Source organism: Ranitomeya imitator, chromosome 7, assembly GCF_032444005.1.
Source record: "Ranitomeya imitator isolate aRanImi1 chromosome 7, aRanImi1.pri, whole genome shotgun sequence".
Classification (NCBI taxonomy): domain Eukaryota; kingdom Metazoa; phylum Chordata; class Amphibia; order Anura; family Dendrobatidae; genus Ranitomeya; species Ranitomeya imitator.
This window is the reverse complement of record NC_091288.1, coordinates 17,633,365-17,655,764: the sequence shown is the minus strand read 5'-3', so window position 1 is coordinate 17,655,764 and position 22,400 is coordinate 17,633,365. Positions and strand designations below refer to the sequence as shown.

The window sequence follows — 22,400 nt, the reverse complement described above, 5'->3', positions numbered from 1 at the left end:
AGCCCGCTCCTGCAGAACATAGTTTCTCTTAGCTTCTGTATTTACACCCTCCTCCTTTACATCACTCTTTTCAGCACCTGTATATGCAATCCAATCCTGAAGCACATCACTCCTCAGCCATGTCAATATACTTCCCCATTCTGCAGTACATTGGACCTATCAGCCCTCTCAATATAAAACCCCGTTATGCACTACATCGCTTTTGTCAGCGCTCCCAATGTAAAGCCCCATTCTGTAGTAAATTGCTCCGCTCTGTCATCTCAATATACAGCCCCATCCTGCAATACATCACTCCTCTCAGCCCACCTATATACTACTTGTCTTGGCCTTCCTCTATACAGCCTCCTGTAGTACATCACTCCTCTCAGCCCACCTATATACTACTTGTCTTGGCCTTCCTCTATACAGCCTCCTGCAGAACATCACTCCTCTCAGCCCACCTATATACTACTGGTCTTGGCCTTCCTCTATACAGCCTCCAGCAGTACAGCACTCCTCTCAGCCCACCTATATACTACTTGTCTTGGCCTTCCTCTATACAGCCTCCTGCAGAACATCACTCCTCTCAGCCCACCTATATACTACTGGTCTTGGCCTTCCTCTATACAGCCTCCAGCAGTACAGCACTCCTCTCAGCCCACCTATATACTACTGGTCTTGACCTTCCTCTATACAGCCTCCAGCAGTACAGCACTCCTCTCAGCCCACCTATATACTACTGGTCTTGGCCTCCCTCTCTACAGCCTCCTGCAGAACATCACTCCTCTCAGCCCACCTATATACTACTATATTCAAAACAATGAATTTTTTTACCAAGACTGTTAGAAAAAACTGATCTATTTTTTTAATCTAAAGTGCCATTTTTATTTTGCCTTTAAGACTGATACAAAATGATTCCGTTCCCTTGGTTTATAAGAGTGCAATAATAATCACGTTCTGCCAGTTTGTCTACATTGGTGCATAAATTTCACTGCGAGAACATAGTTTAATCATTCCAGCAGATTGGGTTAGAAATCCAAGACTCAGTGCCACAAGTGTTACCTTTCACGTGAGCTTTGAAGCACTGCTCCCCATGTGGTGCTTTACATTTAGTAACGACAAGTTGGTATTTGGAAGATTGATACGTTCATAGTGGAGCACAGAGATGAAAATAAATGTAATGAAATGTATGAATGTATTCAGACCCTTTTTCACTCTTTGTTTCATTGCAGCCACTTGGTAAATTCAAAAAATGTCTTTTTTTTCTCATTAATGTCCACTCTGCATCCCATCTTGTCTGAAAAAAACTGAAATGTAGAAATTTTTGCAAATTTATTAAAAAAAAGAAAAACAGAAATATCACATGGTCATAAGTATTCAGACCCTTTGTGCTCAGTATTGAGTAGAAGCACCTTTTGAGCTAGTACAGCCATGAGTCTTCCTGGGAATGATGCAACAAGTTTTTCACTCCTGGATTTGGGGATCCTGGGCCATCCTTCCTTGCAGATCCTCTCTCTCCAGTTCTTCTGTACTTCTCAACCCCTGCTGAGCAATGTATTTTATAGGACCTGAAAGGAGGGAAGCGACATGACAAGTGCTCAAAGTACTACCCCCTATGTACAAGAATATACCTACTATAATACTGCTCCTATGTAAAAGGATACAACTACCGTATATACTCGAGTATAAGCCGACCCGAGTATAAGCTGACCCCCCTAATTTTGCCACAAAAAACTGGGAAAACTTATTGACTCGAGTATAAGCCTAGGGTAGGAAATGCAGCAGCTACTGGTAAATTTCAAAAATAAAAATAGATGCTCCATATAAAGCTGTGCCATAATAATGCTCCATACATTTCATTATGGCCCCATAGATGCTCCACATAAAACTGTGCTATATACAATGCTCTGCACCGTTCATTATTGCCCCATAGATGCTCCATTTAAATCTGTGCCATATATGCTCTGCACCGTTCATTATAGCCCCATAGATGCTCCATATAAAGCTGTGCCACATATAATGCTCTGCACCGTTCATTATAGCCCCATAGATGCTCCATATAAAGCTTTGCCACATATAATGCTCTGCACCGTTGATTATGGCCCCACAGATGCCCCTTATAAAGCTGTGCCCCATATATATATATATATATATATATATATATATATGCTCTGCACCTTTGATTATGGCCCCATAGATGCTCCTTATCAAGCTGTGCCCCATATATATATATATATATATATATATATATATATATATATGTGCTCTGCACCTTTGATTATGGCCCCATAGATGCTCCTTATCAAGCTGTGCCCCATATACGGTATATTGCTCTGCACCGTTGATTATGGCCCCATAGATGCTCCTTATAAAGCTGTGCCATATATAATGCTGCTGCAATAAAAAAAATAAATCATATACTCACCTCTCTTCGCTCAGGACGTTGGCGTTTTCAATAATTACCTGCTCCTCGTGTGGCTCCGTCTCCAACACTGACGCTCAGCAGAGGGCGCGCACTGACTACGTCACCACGCCCTCTAACCTGAGCGTCACTGCTAGAGGACGCTGCAGACGGAGCCGCACCGGAGCGAGGAGCAGGTAAATATCGCGCAGCGCAGTGCTCCCCGTATACTTACCTGCTCTTGGCGCGGTCCCTGCAGTCCCTGGCTTCCCCGGCGCTGCAGCTTCTTCCTGTAATTGAGCGGTCACAGTTACCGATCATTTACAGCAATGAATATGCGGCTCCTCCTCTATGGGAGGTGGAGCCGCCTATTCATTTCTGCAATGAGCGGTGCCATGTGACCACTCAGTACAGGAAGAATCTGCAGCGTCGGGGAAGCCAGGGACTGCAGGGACCGCGCCGCAGCAGGTGAGTATAACTACACAGCCCCCGCTCCCCTTCACCTGCCGACCCCCGGGTATATGACTCGAGTATAAGCCGAGAGGGGGACTTTCAGCCCAAAAAAGTGGGCTGAAAATCTCGGCTTATACTCGAGTATATACGGTAATATAATACTGCCCCTATGTACAAGAATATACAGTTAGGTCCATATATATTTGGACAGAGACAACATTTTTTCTAATTTTGGTTATAGATATTACCACAATGAATTTTAAACAAAACAATTCAGATGCAGTTGAAGTTCAGACTTTCAGCTTTCATTTGAGGGTATCCACATTAAAATTGGATGAAGGGTTTAGGAGTTTCAGCTCCTTAACATGTGCCACCCTGTTTTTAGAGGGACCAAAAGTAATTGGACAGATTAAATAATTGTAAATAACATGTTAATTTCTAGTACTTGGCTGAAAACCCTTTGTTGGCAATGACTGCCTAAAGTCTTGAACTCATGGACATCACCAGACGCTGTGTTTCCTTCTTTTTGATGCTCTGCTAGGCCTTCACTGCGGTGGTTTTCAGTTGCTGTTTGTTTGTGGCCTTTCTGTCTGAAGTTTAGTCTTTAACAAGTGAAATGCTGCTCAATTGGGTTGAGATCAGGTGACTGACTTGGCCATTCAAGAATATTCCACTTCTTTGCTTTAATAAACTCCTGGGTTGCTTTGGCTTTATGTTTTGGGTCATTGTCCATCTGTAGTAAGAAACAACGACCAATCAGTTTGGCTGCATTTGGCTGGATCTGAGCACACAGTATGGCGGCTCTGAATACCTCAGAATTCATTCGGCTGCTTCTGTCCTGTGTCACATCATCAATAAACACTAGTGACCCAGTGCCACTGGCAGCCATGAATGCCCGCGCCATCACACTGCCTCCGCCGTGTTTTACAGATGATGTGGTATGCTTTGGATCATGAGCTGTACCACGCCTTCGCCATACTTTTCTCTTTCCATCATTCTGGTAGAGGTTGATCTTGGTTTCATCTGTACACCTGGCTACTTAATTTCCTCTCTGTTGACATCCCCACTATCATCATGGGTGATTTCAATGTCCCCATTGACACTTTCACCTCAGCTACCTCTAAACTTTTATCACTGACTGCCTCCTTTGGCCTCACTCAATGGTCCTCTGAGGCCACTCACAAAGATGGCCACACGCTGGACCTCATCTTCACCCGCCTCTGCTCCCTTACTAATCTCACTAACACACCCCTCCCCCTGTCTGACCACAACCTACTGACATTCTCGTCCCTCTCCTCTCCTAGTGTGCAACCCCCACTCCACAAACTCACTCACCCTCGCAGAAATCTCAAACATCTCAACTTACAATCACTCTCTGAGTCCCTTCTCCCTCTCACAGACATAGCCTCCCTTCATGACACAGATGCTGCTGCCACTTTTTATAACACCACAATAACAACAACACTCGATTCGGCCGCCCCACTCATGCATAGTAAAACTCGTACAATTAACAGGCAGCCCTGGCTGACCAGCCTGACCAAAGAATTGAGACGGGCTTCCAGGATTGCTGAGCGGAGATGGAAGCGATCCCACTCTGCCGACCACTTCACTGCATACAAGCAGTCCCTCGCCAGCTTCAAGTCTGCGCTCACTGCCGCAAAACAAACTTACTTCTCATCCCTCATATCCTCCCTGTCCCACAACCCTAAACAGCTTTTCAACACTTTCAATTCTCTACTCCGTCCCCCCACACCTCCTCCCTCCCCCCTCATTTCTGCTGATGACTTCGCCTCTTTCTTTAAACAAAAGATCGATACGATCAGAGAAAGCTTTGGCCCACAGCGCCCACTGCCCCTCTTAGCTGCTCAACCCTGCTCCTCCAAAACCACCTTCTCCACCATGACAGAAGATCAGCTCTCCACCCTCCTGTCAAGATCACACCTCACCACCTGCACGCTTGACCCGCTCCCATCCCACCTCATCCCTAACCTTTCCACGGTCTTCATCCCAACCCTAACGCACCTCTTCAACCTCTCACTCACAACAGGTGTCTTCCCCTCATCCTTCAAGCATGCCAAGATCACACCCATCCTCAAAAAGCCCTCCCTCGACCCATCCTCTGTGTCTAGCTATCGCCCAATATCTCTTCTCCCTTATGCCTCCAAATTGCTGGAGCAACACGTCCATCTTGAACTGTCCTCCCACTTCTCCTCCTGCTCCCTCTTTGATCGGTTACAATCAGGCTTCCGTTCCCATCACTCAACTGAAACTGCCCTAACTAAAGTCACCAATGACCTACTAACTGCCAGGAGCAAGCGACACTACTCTGTCCTCCTTCTCCTGGACTTGTCTTCTGCCTTTGACACTGTTGACCACTCCCTTTTGCTACAAATCCTCTCATCCCTTGGCATCACAGACTTGGCCCTTTCCTGGATCTCGTCATATCTGACAGACCGAACATTCAGTGTCTCCCTCCCCCACACCACCTCCTCACTTCGCCCCTTGTCAGTCGGTGTTCCTCAAGGCTCTGTTCTAGGACCCCTACTCTTCTCCATCTACACTTTCGGCCTGGGACAGCTCATAGAATCCCACGGTATGCAGTACCATCTCTACGCTGACGACACGCAGATCTACCTCTCCGGACCGGACCTCTCCTCCTTGCTTACCAAAATCCCGCACTGTCTGTCTGCCATTTCAGCCTTCTTTTCTGCTCGCTTTCTACAACTGAACATGGACAAAACAGAATTCATCATCTTTCCCCCATCTCACTCTACCCCTCCACCACATCTATCCATCAATGTCAATGGCTGCTCACTATCCCCAGTCCCACACGCCCGGTGTCTCGGGGTGATCCTCGACTCTGCCCTCTCTTTCAAGCCACATATCCAAGCCCTTGCCTCCTCCTGTCGTCTCAAACTCAAAAATATTTCCCGGATCCGTGCTTTCCTTGACCGCAACACTGCAAAAACGCTAGTGCATGCCCTTATCATCTCCCGCCTCGACTACTGCAACCTCCTACTCTCTGGACTCCCCTCTAGCACTCTGGCACCACTCCAATCCATCCTACACTCTGCTGCCCGACTAATCCACCTGTCCCCCCGCTATTCCCCAGCCTCTCCCCTGTGTCAAGCCCTTCACTGGCTTCCTATCGCCCAGAGACTCCAGTTCAAAACCCTCACACTGACATACAAAGCCATCCACAACCTGTCTCCTCCATACATCTGTGACATGGTCTCCCGGTACCTACCTACACGCGACCTCCGATCCTCCCAAGACCTCCTTCTCTACTCCCCTCTCATCTCTTCTTCCCATAACCGCATCCAAGACTTCTCCCGTGCTTCCCCCATACTCTGGAACTCTCTACCCCAACACATCAGACTTGCGCCTACCATAGAAACCTTCAAAAAGAACCTGAAGACTCATCTCTTCCGACAAGCCTACAGCCTGCAGTGATCCTCAACCTACTGAACAGCCGCACAGCCAGCTTTTCCCTCTCCTAGTGTATCCTCACCCACCCCCTGCAGACTGTGAGCCCTCGCGGGCAGGGTCCTCCCTCCTTATGTACTCGTGTGCCTTGTTATCTGCTCATGTTTAATGTATTTGTCTATATTTGCCCCGTATTCACATGTAAAGCGCCATGGAATAAATGGCGCTATAAAAATGTATAATAATAATAATAATAATACAAAGAATGTTCTTCCAGAACTGTGCGGCTTTTTTAGATGTTTTTTAGCCTTTTTCTTCTTGATGCTTATGAGTGGCTGCACCATGCAGTGAACCCTCTGTATTTACTTTCATGCAGTCTTCTCTTTATGGTAGATTTGGATATTGATCCGCCGACCTCCTGGAGAGTGTTGGTCACTTGGTTGGCTGTTGTGAAGGGGTTTCTCTTCACCATGGAGATTATTCTGCGATCATCCACCACTGTTGTCTTCCGTGGGCGCCCAGGTCTTTTTCCATTGATGAGTTCACCAGTGCTTTTTCTTTCTTTCTCAGGATGTACCAAACTGTAGATTTTGCCACTCCTAATATTGTAGCAATTTCTGGGATGGTTTTTTTCTGTTTTCGCAGATTAAGGATGGCTTGTTTCACCTGCATGGAGAGCTCCTTTAACCGCATGTTTACTTCACAGCAAAACCTTCCAAATGCAAGCACCACACCTCAAATCAACTCCAGGCCTTTTATCTGCTTAATTGAGAATGACCTAACGAAGGGATTGCCCACACCTGTCCATGAAATAGCCTTGGAGTCAATTGTCCAATTACTCCACAGGGTGGCACATGTTAAGAAGCTGAAACTCCCAAACCCTTCATCCAATTTTAATGTGGATACCCTCAAATGAAAGCTGAAAGTCTGAACTTCAACTGCATCTGAATTGTTTTGTTAAAAATTCATTGTGGTAATGTCTATAATCAAAATTAGAAAAATGTTGTCTCTGTCCAAATATATATGGACCTAACAGTAACTACTATTATACTGCTCTTGTGCACAGGAATATATATATTATAATACTGTCCCCTATGTGCAAGAATATAACTATTATAATACTGTCCCCTATGTACAAGAATATAACTACTATAATACTGCCCCTATGTACAAGAATATAACTACTATAATAATGCCTCCTATGTACAAGAATATAACTACTATAATACTGCCCCTATGTTCAAGAATATAACTACTATAATACTGCCCCTATGTACACGAATATAACTACTAGAATACTGCTCCTATGTACAAGAATATAACTACTATAATAGTGCCCCCTATGTACAAGAATATAACTATTATAATACTGCCCCTATGTACAAGAATATAACTACTATAATACTGCCCCTATGTACAAGACTATAACTACTATAATAATGTCCCTATGTACATGAATATAACTACTATAATACTGCCCCTATGTACATGAATATAACTACTATAATACTGCCCCCTATGTACAAGAATATAACTACTATAATACTGTCTCCTAAGTACAAGAATATAACTACTATAATACTGCCCCTATGTACATGAATATAACTACTATAATACTGCCCCTATGTACAAGAATATAACTACTATAATACTGTCCCCTATGTACAAGACTATAACTACTATAATACTGCCCCCTACCTATGTACAAGAAAATAACTACTATAATACTGCCCTTGTGCACAGGAATATATATATTATAATACTGCCCCATATGTAAAAGAATATAACTACTGTAATACTGCTCCCTATGTACAAGAGTATAACTACTATAATACTGTCCCCTATGTACAAGAATATAACTACTATAATACTGTCCCCTATGTACAAGAATATAACTACTATAATACTGCCCCTATGTACAAGAATATAACTACTAGAATACTGTCCCTATGTACAAGAATATAACTAGTATAATACTGCTCCTATGTACAAGAATATAACTACTTTAATACTGCCCTTGTGCACAGGGATATATACAGTATATTATAATACTGCCCCTAATGTACAAGAATATAACTACTGTAATACTGTCCCCTAAGTACAAGAGTATAACTACTATAATACTGCTCCTATGTACAAGAATATAACTACTATAATACTGTCCCCTATGTACAAGAGTATAACTACTATAATACTGCTCCTATGTACAAGAATATAACTACTATACTACTGCTCCTGTGTACAAGAATATAACTACTATTCTACCGCCTCCTATGTACAAGAATATAACTACTATAATACTGCTCCTATGTACAGGAATATAACTACTATAATACTGTCCCCTATGTACAAGAATATAACTACTATAATACTGTCCCCTATGTACAAGAGTATAACTACTATAATACTGCTCCTATGTACAAGAATATAACTACTATACTACTGCTCCTGTGTACAAGAATATAACTACTATTCTACCGCCTCCTATGTACAAGAATATAACTACTATAATACTGCTCCTATGTACAGGAATATAACTACTATAATACTGTCCCCTATGTACAAGAATATAACTACTATAATACTGTCCCCTATGTACAAGAATATAACTACTATAATACTGCTCCTATGTACAAGAATATAACTACTATAATACTGTCCCCTATGTACAAGAGTATAACTACTATAATACTGCTCCTATGTACAAGAATATAACTACTATACTACTGCTCCTGTGTACAAGAATATAACTACTATTCTACCGCCTCCTATGTACAAGAATATAACTACTATAATACTGCCCCCTATGTACAAGAATATAACTACTATAATACTGCTCTTATGTACAAGAATATTACTACTATAATACTGCCCCTATGTACGAGAATATAACTACTATAATATTGCTTCTATGTACAAGAATATAACTACTATAATACTGCCCCCAATGTGCAAGAATATAACTACTATAATACTGCTCTTATGTACAAGAATATAACTACTATAATACTGCCTCTATGTACAAGAATATAACTACTATAATACTGCCCCTATGTACAAGAATATAACTACTATAATACTGCTCTTATGTACAAGAATATAACTACTATAATACTGCCCCTATGTACAAGAATATAACTACTATAATACTGGCTCTATATACAAGAATATAACTACTATAATGCTGCTCCTATGTACAGGAATATAACTACTATAATACTGCCCCTATATACAAGAATATAACTACTATAATGCTGCTCTTATGTACAAGACTATAACTACTATAATACTGCTCTAATGTACAAGAATATAACTACTATAATACTGCCTCTAATGTACAAGAATATAACTACTATAATACTGCCCCTATGTACAAGAATATAACTACTATAATACTGCCCCTATGTACAAGAATATAACTACTATAATACTGCCCCTATGTACAAGACTATAACTACTATAATACTGCCCCTATGTATAAGAATATAACTACTATAATACTGCCCCTATGTATAAGAATATAACTACTATAATACTGTCCCTGTGTACAAGAATATAACTACTATAATACTGTCCCCTATGTACAAGACTATAACTACTATAATAATGCTCCTATGTACAAGAATATAACTACTATAATACTGCTCCCTATATACAAGAATATAACTACTATAATACTGCCCCTATGTACAAGAATATAACTACTATAATACTGCCCCTATGTACAAGACTATAACTACTATAATACTGCTCCTATGTACAAGAATATAACTACTATAATACTGCTCCTATGTACAGGAATATAACTACTATAACACTGCCCCTATGTACAAGACTATAACTACTATAATACTGTCCCTATATAGACGACTGTAACTACTAAAATAATGCAATATGCCCCCAAATTCCGTTAGCTTCTGGTCTTATTGCAGCACGCAGGTTTAGTGATTGCCTCCTGTACACACTATTAGAAGTTGTCACCATTAGTGAGATTGTAGTATTATTTATTCACATGAGGCTGTGGTCTTATTTTTCTCCCTTTTCTGAGAACAGGTGGTGAGAAGACTCAGGCAGCGAGTGAATCCTGCGTTCAAGAGGAGAAAGAAAATCAAAGTCAGTATGAGGAGGACAATGAGCTTGTGGCCTGTGCTCCGCAGAAGGCGCCCCTCACTCCACAAAGAGATTTACATGGGGATCATTTACTAAGCGTCCAAAACGACAACTTGGAAGCCCCCCCAGGGGAGGAGTCGGCAGCCACTGAAGCAGGTAATGTGCAATGAACACTTCCTCCATGGCCACTGCCACAAACTGTGTAATCGGCAGAGCTGCGTGCGATTGGATGGCGCGCTGCCCTCTTTTTAGGGCTGGGGAATTACTCGCAATGTTTTTCGGTCTGTTTAATTAACCTTTTTGAGATGTGGTTTTGTCAGTGCGTGCAGCTTTGCTTCCCTTCAGGTAACTTAGCAGTAGATGGACATTGGCGCTGGTATTGTAGCTCTAGACCCCTGCGCCGTCCTACCAGGGTCGTCCTCTTGTGGTCGCTGATAAGACGGCGCAAAGCGTTGCATGTGTCATTGACCCTGTTATTCCCCACTGAGGGGTCCTCGCTCCATCACCTGCAATTTCTGCACAGATTTTTTTTCTTCTCTGCGCTGGGATTTTTCCTCTTGTTGCCCACGGTCTGGGCTACCTGTCCTGTGCAGTGCTCCTCCATGGTTTTCATGTCTTCTCCCCCTACATTCTTTTGCTTTTTTCCCACTCATATTGCACTTGTGTAGTCACAAGCTGCACATCACCAGTCATTGCTGTAGAGGGCGCTGGTCTTGTACCCGTTACTGCACCCCAGTACCCAAACCACCTGCACAGCTTTTCCATACTTTGATTGGGCAATAGTTTTAGGCAGCTTTCTGGCTTTTTTTTTTGGGCACTGTCATGGTGATGCTATTTTTGTTTTTTGTTTTATAAATAAAGTATTTTTATTGACTTTTTTTCCAGCAGTTTTTAAACATGTACAATGCGTAGTCAAAACCAGGTTATAGCAAGAGGCTTCATAGAAGGCGAAGAAAGGCAAGAACACAACACAAATAGTCGTCACCTTACTGATGAAACATAAAGCAAAAGCGTTTGTGTCATTTCAGTATATACATTTCTATGATCCCTAAAGTACACACAGGTCCAATACCTCCGAGTCCTCTGAATCGCGGCTAGTCCGTCCCATTCATTCCCTAGACGCGAGCCCTGACTCGTCAGTCCACGAAGCCCATCATTTATGAATGGCCCCTTTTTCCTTATATGCCTCTATTTCCATATTTAGAAAGCGGTTTATTTTATTAATGTACTCCTTTATTGTTATGCTATTAGTTTTCTCGCTAAGTACAGTATACGCTATAGCTACATCACCCGGCTCAGCTGCCTGAATGTTTTCCACATAACCCAGGACACAAACTAAAGGGGATGTTCCCAAATAATGACATTTGTAGACACTTTTATCTTTGGTGCAGGAATCTTGCTTTTTTTCTTGTTGTTTTGCTCTTTCTTATCTCTCGTTCCCTCTTTGCTCTATTGTCTCCATCTTTTTTCTGTATAAACTCTTCTTCTCTTTATTCTGTTTGCTTTGTTCTCGGTTTCTTCGCTGCCTTATTAAGTGATGTCTTTTTTTTTTTTATTTCTATCTTTTTTCTGCCTTTTTTTCTTCCGTTTTTTATTTTTATTTTTAATTTTTATTCCTTCTTTGCATGATAGCGGTGAAGCGATCTTTTTATTCTTACACTTGCCCTGGCCGCCGTTCTGAGGGGGTTTTTATCTGGGAGGTGTTTCTCCACAATCGTCACAATGGAGCTTAATTATCAGGCTCTATTATTTGGCTCATATAACCCAAGATCAACCATAAAAGTTGTCACAATAGGACAAAGCTGTAAGAACACCTCTGTTCTTTGTCTTACTTTGTTATCCTGCTTTTTTCCTTCACCTGCTGTTCTCTTGTAGACCTTTGTTTTTCACCTGCTGTCTTATCGTGCTCTCTCCAAAAGCTGCTCTCTAATTGCATCTCTCCTTCACATAGCCATTTGGGCTTTCTCCATTAGCTGCTCTTTTATTGGATTCTCGTCTTCACCAGCTCTTTCATTGTTCTCTCTGCTTTACCCGCTTTCTTTATTACCATGTTTTTCACTTTTTCATCTCTCCTTTGCTTGCATTCTTGTTGGACTCGCTCTCTTTCACCTGCTCTCATATCAGACTATTCTCCTTCAGTTCCTCTCTTACAGGGCTCTCTACTTCAGTTGCTCTCTACTTCAGTTGCTCTTATCGGACTCTCTCCTTCAGTTGCTCTCTTCAGTTGATCTCTTACAGTACTCTCTCCTTCAGTTGCTCTCTCCTTCAGTTGCTCTCTACTTCAGTTGCTCTCTTACAGGGCTCTCCTTCAGTCGCTCTCTTACAGGACTCTCTCTTTCAGTTGCTCTCTTATCAGACTCTCTCCTTCAGGTTCTCTTACAGGTTTCTCTCCTTCAGTTGCTCTCTTTACCGGGTTCTCTCCTTCGGTTGCTCTTTATAGGGTTCTCTCCTTCAGTTGCTTTCTTACAGGGCTCTCTCTTTCGGTTGCTCTTTACAGGGTTCTCTACTTCAGTTGCTGTCTTACAGGGCTCTCTCTTTCAGTTGCTCTTTACAGGGCTCTCTACTTCAGTTGCTCTCTTTATAGGGTTCTCTCCTTCAGTTGCTTTCTTACAGGGTTCTCTACTTCAGTTGCTGTCTTACAGGGCTCTCTCTTTCAGTTGCTCTCTTACAGGACTCTCTCCTTCAGTTGCTCTCTTACAGGACTCTCTCCTTCAGTTGCTCTCTTATCAGACTCTTTTTCAGGTTATCTCTTACAGTCTCTCTCCTTCTGCTTTTTACTTGGATCTCTCTTTCTGATACTCTAATTCCGTCTCTCTCCTGCTTCTCTATTACTCAGTTCTCTCCTATGGCTGCTCTCTTACTTGGCTCTCTGCTTTGGCTGTTCTCTTACTGGGCCTTCTCCTTTGGCTATTCTTTTATTGGGCTCTCTGCTTTGGATGCTCTCTTTTTTGTCTCTCTTTTGAGTGCTTTCTTACTGAGCTCTCTCCGGCTGCTCTCTATTTGGGCGCACCTTCAGTTGCTCTATTACTTGGCTCTCTCCTTCCGTTGCTCTGTTTTTTAGCTCCTTTTTTGGGTGCTCTCCTTTTCGGTTCTCTCCTTTATTTGGTCTATTACTGCACTCTCTCCTTCAGCTGCTCTCATTGCGCTCTCTCCTTCGGTTGCTCTCTCACTATGCTGTCTTCACTTGCTCTCTTATAAGACTCTCTCCTTCAGGTGCTCTCTTTCTGATCTCTTGTTGGGCTCTCCCCTTTGTCTAATCTCACTGTGAGTTCTCCTCTGGCTTCTCTCTTACTGCGCTCTCTCCTTCAGCCTCTCTCTTTTTGTGCGCTCTCCTTCAGCTGCTCTATTACTTGCTCTCATGGTGCTCTCTTTTGGCTGCGGTCATTGTGCTCTCTCCTTCACCTGCTCTCTTTCTTAAGCTCTCTGTTTTACCATGTGCTCTTTTTACCTTAATAGTTTTTTTTATTTTGCTGTATCTTACGGATTTTTCCTTTCTTTCCTCTACTTTCCATTGCATTGTGTTTAGTCCTCTTCGCCTGCTTCGTGTTGCTCACTTTTGCTGCTCTCTTCCTCTGATCCCTCGGTTGTTGCCCGGATTACTCCTTGCATTGCTCCTTGCATTACTCCTTGCACTGCTCCTTGCATTACTCTTTACCTGTCCTCGCTGTCTCTTTTTGTTCTCTTACTTTGCTCCCCCATTTGTGCTCACACTTAAATTTCGGCTCTTTTCTCGTTCTGAGCTCCCCCGCTCGCCCCTCTCGCCTCTCCCGGTGAAGTGTTTTCCCTGGTGACATCCCGCTCTGTATACAGCTCCTGCATCTCACTGCCCTACATATTGTGCTTCATTGCAGATCATTGTCACAGCTCCACTTGTTTCCCGGTGTATGATGGATTAATGTTCTGTGCCAGCAGGCACACGGACCGCATCTATTTATATAGTAAGGTATGTACTCGGCCCGGTGTACGAGGCCAGCAGATTGCAAGGAAATAAAATAAGACGTGCATCGGAGAGCTGGTTATTGTCTGCCTGATATTTCCACTCCTCCGGTGCCAGCTGGGATTGAGCTTTATTGAATTAAAAAGCCGTATTGTCTCCTGCACCAGAGAAGAGATTAATAGTGATCAGCGGGAATCTTTCCGCCATCTCTTCACAACACCGAGTTCATGATTCTGCCCCAATCCTGCAAGGTCGTCAGAAGGAATCCCTGCCCCGTGCTAACGAGAGGTTCAAGTACGAGAATCCCAAAATATACGGCCAATAAACCGTGCATTGTGTAGTGTTCGATATCAGGTTCTCTGGCTCAGATACTATTCATTTCACTAGGAACGGCAGAACCAGAAAACGGCCACTACACCGTATATCTGGCCGATAATGGGGCTGCTGGGTGTCGGACCCCACTGATCAGCCATTCCTCCGACATTGTGGACGGATGTACAGATCTGCACCATACTCTGTGTAGTGTCTGAACTCAAGTTCCCTGGCTCAGATACTATTCACTTCACTAGGAGCTGCAGAACTAGAAAACTGCCACTGCACTGTATATCCAGCCAGTATTTGGGGGCTACTGGGTGTTAGACCCCACCGATTAGCCATTCTTCCGACATTGTGGACGGATGTAAAGATCTGGCTCCGTACGCTGTGTCATGGCTGTTACCGTGTACTGCAGCTCCTATTGAAATAAATAGTAGCAGAGCCGCAGTACCCAAAAGCAGCCATGACACATATTACATTGCAGATTGGTGACGGACCCCAACTCTCAGATATCGATTATTTAAGAAGTGGACAACCCCTTTAATATCAAAATGGCTAGTCTCATCTTGGGGCTTGGGAAGTATTTCAAGCTTCTCCTTGGTCGGCTTTTGCCACATATTGTTTTACAAAGAGGCGCAGCTTTGAGGAGGCACAAATAGCATTCACACTTCATGTCAAAGGGGGTCCAAGGGTCCATCTGCCACATATACAGTTACCAGCACATGGCCCAGGGTAGGTGGGGGTCCTGGTGCAGATTTTGCATTGGGACCCAATGATTATACCTCTGGTCCTATCAGTTCATTCAACTCATTATTGCACCCAAGGGCATTAAATTGGTTCTTGGAGCAGTTGGCACCTCCCCTCCCACGAATGAGGCTTTACTCCATGTTCTAGATGTTTTTTTTCCGTTATTTCCTTGCTCTGATCCCACCGATGTCATGGCGGCTGGCCGGCATCCTGATGATTAGCATCAGACTCTGGGCAGAAGGGTCTCCGCTCTGGAGAAGTAGCGACAAACCTCTTCATTATCTCCCAGTGCCTCATTACAGCCCTGACCCTGTGTTTATCCCATCAGGATGGAGAGCCGCTCATCTGCAATTTCATTCCTCTGGATATTAAATTGGAAAACTGGGATGATTTACCTGGAGCCATGCAGCAGAAGCCGAACCGGTCGCTGGTAAGATGAATCGTTTGTAAAGTGGGTTAATGACGTCTCACCCGGGAGTTTTATCTCCACGAGACGGACAAGTCCTCGGCTCTGTAACAAGTCCGCTGCAGCCGTCGTTTTTAACTTTTATTAAACTTTTCACCTCTGCTCCTAATCTCTGAGCTTCATACATATCTCTGCGGAGCATGGACTGAGCGGTGCGATGTGCTGCATCCTTACTTTACCGAAGTTCGTTAAGGACGCAGGAGCTCTAAATCCTTAATTTCTGAGCATATGTGCCTGATAGATCGCTCTAAAGGGGATCTCCAGTAACAAGACATGATCACCTATCCCCTTAATAGATCGGAGGGGATCTGACAAACAAGACTTAATACTTGGTGGCAAAACCCTTGTTGGCAAGCACAGCAGTCAGACGTTTCTTGTAGTTGATGAGGTTTGTGCACAAGTCAAGAGAAATTTTGCTCCACTCCTCTTTGCAGATCGTCTCTAAATCAGTAAGATTTTGAGGCTGTCGCTTAGCAATTTGGAGCTTCACCTCCCTCCATAAGTTTTCTATGGGATGAAGGTCTGGAGACTGGCTAGGCCACTCCATGACCTGAAAGTGCTTCTTTTTGAGCCACTTCTTTGTTGCCTTGGTTGTATGTTTTGGGTCATTGTCTTGCTGGAAGACCCAGCCACAACCCATTTTTTATGTCCTGGCTGAGGGAAGGAGGTTGTCACTCAGGATTTTACAGTACATGGCTCATCCATTCTCCCGTTGATGCGCTGAAGTAGTCCTGTGCTCTTAGCAGAGAAACACCCCCAAAACATAATGTTTTTACCTCCATGCTTAACAGTGGGGATGGTGTTCTTTGGGTCATAGGCCGCATTCCTCTTCCTCCAAACATGGCGAGTTGAGTTAATCTCAATTTTTGTCTCATCTGACCACAGCACCTTCTCTCAATCACTGACAGAATCATCCAGGTGTTCATTGGTAAACTTCAGACAGGTGCACATGTGCCTTCTTGAGCAGGGGGACCTTGCAGGCAGTGCAGGATTTTAAACCTTTATGGCGTAATGTGTTACCAGTGGTTTTCTTGGTGACTGTGGTCCCAGCTGCCTTCAGATCATCAACAAGTTCCCCCGTGTAGTTTTAGGCTGATCTCTCACCTTCCTCATGATCAAGGATCTCCCACGAGGTGACATTTTGCATGGTGCCCCAGATCAGTGTCGATTGACAGTCATTTTGTATTTCTTTCATTTTTTTTACTATTGCACCAACAGTTGTCTCCTTCTCACCCAGCGTCTTACTTATGGTTTTGTAGCCCATTCCCGCTTTGTGCAGGTCTATGATCTTGTCCCGGACATCCTTATAGAGCTCTTTGGTCTTACCCATGTTGTAGAGGTTAGTGTCTGACTGATTGAGTCTTTGGACAGGAGTCTTTTATAACGGTGACTATGTAAGACAGCTCTCTTAGACAGAACTCTTAATGGTTGATAGGGGATCAAATACTTATTTCTCAATGCAAAATGCAAATAAATTTATATAATTTATACAATGTGATTTTCTGGATTTTATTTTTCATATTCTGTCTCTCAATGTTAAAATTAACCTACCCTTAAAATTATAAACTCTTCATGTCTTTATCAGTGGGCAATCTTACAAAATCAGCAAGGGATCAAATACTTATTTCCCCTCTGTACCTCAGTGCACTAGAGATGGATGCAGATTAGGATGATGGAGATCTACAGAATCTCCCTGTGTGGCCCATATTCTGTTTCCATGGAAACTATATATTGCGGCTTATCTATGGAGAATATATTCTCTACATTTAAAAGACGGATGGAGCCCATTCATGATCTCCTATAATCTATAGATCCGCCGTCGGGGTTGTGCTCCCGTCCTCCCGGTGTATCGCCCCATCCAGCACCATCAATAAGCTAAAGTATCATAATAATTCAACATTAGGTCAAGATGTCGTAAACTACGTCCATATTTTAGGTGCCATGCGGGGATGTCTACTATGAAGGGGCTCAATCAGCATTGCCATAAAGGGGTTCTCTGCCTACATGGATGTCCCAATCCTCAGATATTCCTATAGATGGATCTATATAGTAGAAGCAGTTACCGAGAGGCTGTGCCAAATTACCAAACACCCGGACACTTACCAAGGTCTACCTAGATTTAAAGGGCAATTCTGCTAGTTTTGGAGACCCCCACCTTGTGTGGAGCATCTTATAGACAATGTCACCTGAGGAATAAAAAAAAGTCTTCAGATTAGTTCTCCCCCAGAAGGAAGAAAGCTAAACTATTGTAAGTATCCACCCTACAAGTCAGCGATCGATTCTTTATCCAGTCTTCCAACATGTCCACAGGAGAAGTGATTAGGGGTCTATCTGCTGGGACCCCAGATGATCCTGGTGGTCCCATACAGAATGAATAGAGCACTTTCGCTCATGCGTAGGAATTGCTAAGGAGGAATTCCAGAGCCCCATTCTTGGGATCAGTAGAAGTCCCAGATGTTGGACCCCCAGTAATCGGCAAGTTATCTCTTATTTTATATAACCAGATAATAATCTGCAAGTTGGGACAACTCCTAAATCAGGAGACTCATCCAAAAAAAATAAGACACCCATTCTTTCTTTTGGAGAAGACTCTGGTTTGGCCAAATGCCATAAGTCACGTGTCTCCTACAGGGTCGGATGCTTTACTTTATAGGGTAACTATCTCCAGGTGGTGCGGGGGGATTTTTTCCTTTTGGGGGAGAGCTATTTTGCACCTGAGTTCCAAGAGGGTGGAAGAGTGGCAGGAACAAAATATTATTTGCAAAACCATTTTTGGCAATGTTTGCTTAGTGCCTCTCCTCCCAACCCTGCAGCGGCATCATAAATGCAACTTTGTTTTATTATTACAGCATCAGAACTGTTGCACAAATATTTACAGTATCTATAGATGTTTTGCTCAAGTCCTGTGCATTTTTTATACAACTTTTAGGCTGTGTGCACACAATGCAGATTTGGTGCAGAAAAATCTGCTGCAGTTCTGCACTAAATCTGCATCTCCTGGCAGAATCTGCAGGTGCGTTTTTTATGCGTTTTTTATGCGTTTTTGATGCGTTTTTTGAGCACAAATCTGCACAAAAAACGCATAAAAAACGCATTAAAAACGCATCAAAAACGCACCTGCAGATTTTTATTATGGAGGGGTGCAGAAACGCTGCAGAACTGCACAAAAGAAGTGACATGCACTTCTTTGAAATCTGCAGCGTTTCTGCGCAGATTTTTCTGCACCATGTGCACAGCTTTTTTTTTTTCACATTGATTTACATTGTACTGTGATCACAGTGCAGTTCTGCAGTGTTTCTGCTGCAGAAAAATCTGCTGCAGTTCTGCACTAAATCTGCATCGTGTGCACATACCCTTATGCTTTCTACAGGAGGCACCCGGGGCAGCAAGCATTGAAAGGGGGTTTTCAGTTTTTGGGATATTTTGCATCATCTGATCCAACACCTCTTTCTCATCCGTTTATTACAGTGTGTCGAGCTCCAGTATATCCGCCGCCGCCATGTGTCAGTGGTGTCACCTGGACTCTGTGCCAAAAAATGCCACTAATTTCAACAATGTCTCCAGCAAAAAAGTCTCAGGGTTCCTGATAAAAGTCCCTAAATCCGTGATCTAACATGTAACCTTGCCCCATATGTTGCTAGATACTTTTGTAAATAATTTGCAAATAAGCCACGCCCCTTTCATACTTCGGAAGCCACGCCTCCTGTGGTTGCCCCCAAGAAAAACAGGAAATATTGTTAGAAAATGCATGGAAGCCTCCAGCTGTGCCACTGAAAGGCTGAGAAACTGCAGCTCCATCCCCCTCCTCCCCCATCTAGTACTTACTGTTTTATTAAAGGTGTCCTGGAGGGCAGGAAGGCGTCACCCATCCTTAATAAGTTTTATTGAGCCTCCCTCTAGTTCTTTACATCCCACCCTGGGTCGAGATCAGGATCGGGGTCCAACTTCCATAACTTCTCCATAACTGGCGCTTTTTCCGCCGTTCCCTCCCACATCCCCGAGGATTATTGTCTGTGACCGCGACCGTTTAGTCTGATAGAAGACAAGTCTTCGGAAGTCACTGTAACTGGTAATGTCACTTGATTGACAAGAAAGAAACACGAAAAAAACAAAGAAAAAAAATAAAGCAAAAGTGGTCATCACACCGGGCGTTGGGTGCAGTCGTGTGGCACGGCATATTGGATCTGTTCATTGCTGAATTTCAGTTTAAAATGTCTAAGATTATTTTTAAAAAAAGCAGCGCCGCACCTGTGCACAGGTTGTGTCCGGTATTGCAGCTGGACTCTCTTAAAGCGATTCCGACCCCCATTGTGTTTACATCATAGTTCAGATGAGTTTCATTACAGACCCCTGCAAAATCCATTTTGTTTTTTTCTCCAGGGGTCTCGTACTAAATTGGGGTAAAATTGGAAGTTGACATTTGCTGCTCACTTTGCCTGCAGCAGCCACTAGTGGAGAAGTGTGGTATTACACGTGATCGTCTAGATGTCAGCACTGACCCCTCGGTGCGGCGTCACGTGTCCTGGGCAGACATGTGCGGAGTATTGATTTCACCCAGATGCATTATTAATCGCGTCTAACATTTTATATTTCCCACCAGTGAAAGGCCACGTCCAAGCCAATCCCAGTATAAATGTCGCCAGTCCCAGCAGACCCGGCCGTGAGTAATGGCCGCCAGTGATCCGGCATCTGTGCCGGGAACAATTAATTGCCTAATGAGAGCAGCACAATAAACAGCAATAGACGCCGATCCCCCTCCCCCGCTCATCTCTGCGGCAGATTCCGGGGGTCCCTTTAAGGCTCCTATATATAGAGAAGTGATTTCTGGTGGTGCAGCAGATTCAGACAAGTGCTGGTAACGTCTGCTGAGGCCGAAAATAAACCCGGGTTCTGCTCCTTTTGCAAATCTCACACCTACATGTTTCTGCGGATGCAAACGCCAAGAAGTCTATTTTTTTTTTCTTTTCTCCTTCTCATTTGCAGAATTACCAACTGTGATAATTCATCAATATTCATGGCCTCCCGATTAACACTTGCTCTCCCGGTGATAAATACTCGGTTTAGAAAGTTCTGTTACCGGATTCGCTCCTTGAGATGTAGCAGAGCCGAGAACGTCTCACGTAGGAGCAGATTTTACAATTTAGTGTCCTTGTAAGATCATGGGGGTCTTAAATCTGGCTTTACATGGGACTGCGGCTCTACAGGTACGGCAGAGCTGAGTTTGCCAGTTTCTGCATTAGAAACCGGAGATGTTGCGTCGCTGAGTTTATGATATGTAGCGGAGGTGAGTTTGTCAGCAAGTTGCACGGATGATGTCTGCAACATAGCAGAGCCAAGATTGTGCAGCGTAGCAGAGCTCAGTGCGAGTCTTGTGTTTGACTCCTTCTTAATTTTGAAAGATGCATTTTTTTTAATTAACATGGTTCAGATTATCCAGTGCAGCTGGACCCATCACTTGTCATAAATCTGTCATGTTTTTACCCAGTGTAAATGCCGCTGTTCTCCTGAATCCGGCGATGTTTTTCTTTTGTCCCTGCTCCTCTCCGTTCCTGAGATACGACCCCTTCTTCCCTATATATATAAATCCAGTCTATTCAGCCAACTGGGCGTGGTCCTCAAGAAAACGCCTATGGGGAAGAGTTGAGCACCACGCCCATTTGGATAATGACTAGATTTATATAAAAAGGAAATATCTCCGCAATGGAAAAGCGCAGAAACAAGAGAAAAACATCGTCGGATTCAGGAGAATGGCGACATTTACACAGAGTAAACAAAAAATGACGTATTTATAGTAAATGACTGGTCCCTTTAAGTCTACTCTATTGTTCCACATTTGTCTATATGTAGCAGAGCTCAATTTTTCTGATGTAAATGTAGCGGAGTTTGACCGTTGCAGCGGTTTCTCCTTGTTACCTGCGCAGAGATAAGCGGCATCAGGAAAACGCTGATCTCCATAGAAAAAGCGAGTCCAGGCGCCGATTTCCTGACCCTGCGACTTTTCTGCCCCAGATCCTCCGGTTCGTCAGAGAATGGAGCAGCCTGACGGCCATGAAGCAGCGGATGATCCGTAAGAGCGGCCTGATGTTCAGCAGCCCCGTGCTGGCCGCAGGAGAGCTGTCTAGGCAGCACTCGGCACACAGCAGCACCAAGAGGTACGAGGCTTCAGCGGGGTCACAGGGCGCGTACTGACATTACAGGAGAAGCCAGGTATGGCAAGCATATATCACTTGGAACTCCCCCATTAAAGGGGCGGTTGTCAGACTTAAAATTTATAGAAGCAAAGAAAAAATATTAAATATAATGGCTACTAACCCGCTTCAGTGATGCCGCTGCTTTCTTCAGTCACCTGAAGGCTTGTGATTGACTGCAGCAGTTAGTTGACCAGATTGTGTCGCTTGGACAACCCCTTTAAATTTATTGTTCAGGTTATTATTGTTAAAGAATTTTTTTTATCATATTTTAAACTTTTTTTTATCACTTATTTTGATCTTAAGGATCGATGATTTTAGGGTTTTTTTTGCATTTGTTATCCATTTGCTTACTACTGCATTCCATTATGATTTTTC

At 43.5% G+C, this 22,400-nt stretch overlaps 1 protein-coding gene across 1 annotated transcript in view; it reads left to right on the top strand.

The window, feature by feature from the left end:
- Positions 1-22,400, top strand: part of ZRANB3 (zinc finger RANBP2-type containing 3) — a 182,395-nt gene that overhangs the window by 146,029 nt on the left and 13,966 nt on the right. The window contains exons 14-17 of the mRNA XM_069732850.1: positions 10,313-10,525; positions 14,221-14,312; positions 15,697-15,798; positions 21,844-21,986. Of these exons, the coding sequence (XP_069588951.1) occupies positions 10,313-10,525; positions 14,221-14,312; positions 15,697-15,798; positions 21,844-21,986 (550 nt within the window). The remainder of the gene's footprint in view (positions 1-10,312; positions 10,526-14,220; positions 14,313-15,696; positions 15,799-21,843; positions 21,987-22,400) is intronic.